The sequence below is a fragment of the Schistocerca piceifrons genome, unplaced genomic scaffold (genome assembly GCF_021461385.2).
Source record: "Schistocerca piceifrons isolate TAMUIC-IGC-003096 unplaced genomic scaffold, iqSchPice1.1 HiC_scaffold_2065, whole genome shotgun sequence".
In the NCBI taxonomy this organism is placed as follows: domain Eukaryota; kingdom Metazoa; phylum Arthropoda; class Insecta; order Orthoptera; family Acrididae; genus Schistocerca; species Schistocerca piceifrons.
The window spans coordinates 10,609-16,912 of NW_025727970.1; the positions used below are offsets into that span (position 1 = coordinate 10,609).

Sequence of the window (6,304 nt, forward strand, 5' to 3'; positions counted from 1 at the left end):
CCTTACACCTTCTTATTGACGAAGAAACACAGATATTGTATCCGAATTTAATACAATAGGCACAATGCCGACTTAAGTACAAGAGGACTAACACTCTAACATTCTATGATTTGAACCTCTCCTGTGAGTCCAATTTTAGATTCCGATGCTTCACTTCAGGTTTACTATATTCCTTGGACCTTATTATTGACGAAGAAACACAGAAATTGCATCTGAATTTAATACAAAAGGCACAATGCCGACTTAATTACAAGAGGACTGACACTAACTTTCTATGATTTGAATCTCTCCTGTGAGACCAGTTTTAGATTCCGATGCTTCACTCCAGGCTTACTGTATCCCTTAGACCTTCTTATTGACGAAGAAACACAGAAATTGCATCCGAATTTAATACAAAAAGCACAATGGCGACTCAAGTTCAAGAGGACTGTCACTCTCAATTTCTACGATTTGAACCTCTCCTGTGAGTCCAGTTTTAGATTCCGATGCTTCACTTCAGGTTTCCTGTATCCCTTGGACCTTCTTATTGACGATGAAACAATGAAATTGCATCCGAATTTAATACAAAAGGCACAATGCCGACATAAGTACAAGAGGAGTGACACTCTAACATTCCATGATTTGAAACCCTCCTGTGAGTCCAGTTTTTAGATTTTGATGTTTCACTTCAGGTTTACTGTATCGATTGGACCTTCTTATTGGACGATGAAACAAAGAAATTGCATCCGAATTTAATACAAGAAGCACAATGCCGACTTAAGTACAAGAGGACTGACACTCTAAATTTCTATGATTTGAACCTCTGCAGTGAGTCCAGTTTTCGATTCCGATGCTTCACTTCATGTTTTACTGTAACCCTTGCACGTTCTTATTGCCGATGAAACACAGAAATTGCATCCAAATTTAATACAAGAGGCACAATGCCGACTTAAGTACAAGAGGACTGACACACTAACTTTTAATGATTTGAACCCCTCCTGTGAGTCCAATTTCGGATTCCGATGCTTCACTTCAGGTTTACTGTATCCCTTGGACCTTCTTATTCACGATGAAACAAAGAAACTGCATCCGAATTTAATACAAGAAGCACAATGCCAACTTAAGTACAAGAGGACTGACACTCTAACTCTCTATGATTTGAACCTCTCCTGTGAGGCCAGTTTTAGATTCCGATGCTTCACTTCAGGTTTACTGTATCCCTTTAACCATCATATTGACGATGAAACACAGAAATTGCATCCGAATTTAATACAAAAGGCACAATGCCGACTTAAGTACAAGAGGACTAACACTCTAACATTCTATGATTTGAACCTCTCCTGTGAGTCCAGTTTTAGATTCCGATGCTTCACTTCAGGTTTACTATATTCCTTGGACCTTCTTATTGACGATGAAACACAGAAATTGCATCCGAATTTAATACAAAACGCACAATGCCGACTTAAGTACAAGGAGACTGACACTCTATCTCTCTATGATTTGAACCTCTCCTGTGAGTACTGTTTTATGTTCCGATGCTTCACTTCAGGTTTACTGTATCCCTTGGACCTTGTTATTGACGATGAAACACAGAAATTGCATCCGAATGTAATACAAAAGCACAATGCGGCTAAGTAAAAGAGGACTGACACTCTTACATTCTATGATATGAACCTCTCCTGGTGAGTCCAGTTTTAGATTCCGATGCTTCACTCCAGGGTTTTACTGTATCCCTTGGACCTTCTTATTGACGATGAAACACAGAAATTTGCAACCGAATGTAATACAAAAGGCACAATGCCGACTTAAGTACAAGAGGGCTGACACTCTAGCTTTCTGTGATTTGAACCTCTCCTGTGAGTCCAATTTTAGATTATGATGTTTCATTTCAGGTTTACCGTATCGCTTGGACCTTCTTATTGACGATGAAACAGAGAAATTGCATCCGAATTTAATACAAAAAGCACAATGCCGACTTAAGTACAAGGGGACTGACACTCTAACTTTCTATGATTTGAACCCCTGCAGTGAGTCGAGTTTTCGATGCCGATGCTTCACTTCAGGTGTACTGTAACTCTTGGACCTTCTTATTAACGATGAAACACAGAATTGCATCCGAATTTAATACAAAAGGCACATCGCCGACTTAAGTACAAGAGGACAGACACTCTAACTTTCTACGGATATGAACCCCTCCTGTGAGTCCAATTTCGGATTCCGATGCTTCACTTCAGGTTTACTGTATCCCTTGGACCTTCTTAATGACGATGAAACACAGAAATTGCATTCGAATTTAATACAAAATTCACAATGCCGACCTAAGTACAAGAGGACTGACACTCTAACTTTCTATGATTTGAACCTCTCCTGTGAGTCCAATTTTAGATTCCGATGCTTCACTTCAGGTTTACTATATCCCTTGGACCTTATTATTGATGATGAAACACAGAAATTGCATCTGAATTTAATACAAAAGGCACAATGCCGACTTAATTACAAGAGGACTGACACTAACTTTCTATGATTTGAATCTCTCCTGTGAGACCAGTTTTGGATTCCTATGCTTCACTCGGCTTACTGTATCCCTTAGACCTTCTTATTGACGAAGAAACACAGAAATTGCATCCGAATGTAATACAAAAAGCACAATGGCGACTTAAGTTCAAGAGGACTGTCACTCTCAATTTCTACGATTTGAACCTCTCCTGTGAGTCCAGTTTTAGATTCCGATGCTTCACTTCAGGTTTACTGTATCCCTTGGACCTTCTTATTGACGATGAAACACAGAAATTGCATCCGAATTTAATACAAAAGGCACAATGCCGACTTAAGTACAAGAGGACTGACACTCTAACATTCTATGATTTGAACCTCTCCTGTGAGTCCAGTTTTAGATTTTGATGTTTCACTTCAGGTTTACTGTATCGATTTTACCTTCTTATTGACGATGAAACAAAGAAATTGCATCCGAATTTAATACAAGAAGCACAATGCCGACTTAAGTACAAGAGGACTGACACTCTAAATTTCTATGATTTCAACCTCTGCAGTGAGTCCAGTTTTCGATTCCGATGCTTCACTTCATGTTTACTGTAACCCTTGCACCTTCTTATTGACGATGAAACACAGAAATTGCATCCGAATTTAATACAAGAGGCACAATGCCGACTTAAGTACAAGAGGACTGACACACTAACTTTTAATGATTTGAACCCCTCCTGTGAGTCCAATTTCGGATTCCGATGCTTCACTTCAGGTTTACTGTATCCCTTGGACCTTCTTATTCACGATGAAACAAAGAAATTGCATCCGAATTTAATACAAGAAGCACAATGCCGACTTAAGTACAAGAGGACTGACACTCTAACTCTCTATGATTTGAACCTCTTCTGTGAGGCCAGTTTTAGATTCCGATGCTTCACTTCAGGTTTACTGTATCCCTTTAACCATCATATTGACGATGAAACACAGAAATTGCATCCGAATTTAATACAAAAGGCACAATGCCGACTTAAGTACAAGAGGACTGACTCTCTAACTTTCTATGATTTGAACCTCTCCTGTGGGTCCAGTTTTAGATTCCGATGCTTCACATCAGGTTTACTATATTCCTTGGACCTTCTTATTGACGATGAAACACAGAAATTGCATCCGATTTTAATACAAAACGCACAATGCCGACTTAACACGTTCACTGCCATCGGCGCACCAGCGCGTCCGGCCGATACTAGTGCATATGCCGTCGACGCGCCTGCGCGGCGAGACACTCAGCTGTTTCTCAGCGCCACAGTTTAGTCGGGCACAGCCATTCGGTGTGGTTCATTGCGCAGGCACTCTAAGAACGTATTGTTTTTCAATTTTTGCGGGTGCGGTTCGTGTGTTTTCCCTACAGTTTTTCTCTGTTGTGGGACTGAAAATGGAAGACAATCGTGACACGGCGGGCCCTTCAGAACCTAAGAAACGTAAAACACAGGACACAAGAAACGTACAAAAACTAACGGATGCGGAATTATTACGAATATTAGAAGAAAGCGATTCGGAAACGGAACTGGCCAGTGAGGAGGACGGCGTGGAATCCAGTGAAGAGTCTGACGGAGCCGAGTTTGTTTTAGATGAGACTGTAGAAATGGCTGTGAATCCTAGCGACAGGGAAATGGCAGAAGGAGTGGTAACAAGAGATAACGCAGCTGATACAACTGTTGCGTGGGAAAGAGAGCCAGTTGGAATGATAAATTGCCCATTTATAAAAAATGAGGGACTGCTTATTCAACCGACGGAAAACACTCCCTTAGATTATTTTCGTCTTTTGCTGACGGACGAATTTCTATTGACAGTTGTAGAAGAAACAAATCGAAACGCGATTGAATTATTCCTTTCTGCGGGAACCAAAGGACAATCACGAATAAACTGTTGGAAAGATGTGACTGTTGGCGAATTGTTAGTGTTCTTGGGAGTTTTCCTGCACATGGGAAATGTAAAGATGAGGAATTTGCAGGACTATTGGAAAAAGGACGCTTTATTCAACGTGAAAGGAATTGCCGATAGTATTTCACGAAATCGTTTTCTGCTAATACTACGTGCATTACACTTTTCTGAAAATCCAAAACAGGGCAAACCAACACCATCCGACAGGTTGTATAAAATACGTCCCGTTATCAATTTTTTCAATGAAAGGATGTGCCAAGTTTACTACCCTGGACGGGAACTGTCTCTGGACGAATCAATGATCCTTTGGCGTGGACGATTACTTTTCCGCCAATACATCAAAAACAAAAAGCACAAATATGGCATAAAGCTATATATTTTGACAACTCCCACTGGAATGGTCCTAAAATTCGCGGTATACACTGGCATGCTGGACGATTTAGGAGGAAGAGGCCATGCGCAAAAAATTGTTCTTCATTTACTAGATGAAAAGTTGAATGCTGGTCACCATGTGTACATGGACAATTACTATAACAGCTTCGCATTGGCAAAGCTGCTCCTGGATAAGAAGACCCACTGCACGGGAACTCTGAGGGCGAATAGGAAGGATACACCCAAGGAAATACAGGAAGCAAAACTACGAAAAGGTTGAAGCCGTTGCCAGATTTGCGGAAGGAGTTATGATAGGTAAGTGGCGTGATAAGAGGGAGGTTTGCTACATTTCTAATGCATTTACAAATGAAATGGTTGAGGTTGAAACCAAAAGAAAGGAGAAGAAATCTAAGCCCTTGGCCATTGTAAACTACAATAAATTTATGGCGGGAGTTGATCGGCACGATCAGATGTTATCATATTACCTCTCGGAACGCAAAACCATACGCTGGTACAAGAAACTTTTTATCCACGTTGTGGAAATGATACTGACAAACGCACATGCCCTACACAATAAATATTGTGGCACAAAAATGCCCCCTCCAAGAATTTAGACTCAGTATTATAAGAGCACTATTGCCACGAAAGCAGGTAGAACGGCCAGTCCGAAATCCCCTACATGTTGTGGTAAAACGAGAATCAAATGGAAAATCAAAAACACCGCGAAAAAAGTGCAGATCATGCGCCAGCCGTGGACAACGAACAGACACGATTTACGAGTGCCTAGATTGCCCAAATAAAGCAGGATATTGTTTGAATTGTTGTGTTATTCACCACCTCTAAAGGCAGATAGCACTTTCGTTGCTCATTTATTTTTCGACAGTTATGTGTCGGTACTATTCGTAAACTTTGTATTTATTTTATTTGTTTGAGAGTGTAATGGATAAAGCTCTAGATTGTATTTTTCTTAGATTTGACATACATTTTATTTCAGAAGTTTCTTCGAGATCTTGTGTTTGTATTTGAATGTTTCTACTATATTTTTTTGTCCAATAAATATGTCGTTTGTCAGTAGGATGTTTCGTTTCATTTATGAATATAAAATGAAATTGTAGTAACCTAAACTGTCACACTAACCAGGAACAATACACTAGACGCATTGGCGCGTCCACGGCCACCCGCTACAGAATATGGCCCTGATATGCCACTGACGCCTTAGTGCGCCCCAAAACAACTTTGATTCACGAGAGTAAATTTGATTGTGTACTTATAAAATAAATACATGTTATATTACTTTTAGCAATATATTTTCAGATTCTATTAAGAAAAATATTGGTTACGTGGCAAAGCAAGGCCAATTACAGTGGCAGTGAACGTGTTAAGTACAAGGAGACTGACACTCTATCTCTCTATGATTTGAACCTCTCCTGTGAGTCCAGTTTTATGTTCCGATGCTTCACTCCAGGTTTACTGTATCCCTTGGACCCTCTTAATGACGATGAAACACAGAAATTGCACCCGAATTTAA

General features: G+C 40.1%; 1 protein-coding gene across 1 annotated transcript; it reads left to right on the plus strand.

The window, feature by feature from the left end:
- Positions 1–3,715: 3,715 nt before the first annotated feature.
- LOC124741995 (piggyBac transposable element-derived protein 4-like) lies at positions 3,716–5,056 on the plus strand. Its single transcript, XM_047248739.1, has one exon. It carries the CDS (start codon positions 3,716–3,718, stop codon positions 5,054–5,056), a length of 1,341 nt encoding a protein of 446 aa, XP_047104695.1.
- Positions 5,057–6,304: the final 1,248 nt, after the last annotated feature.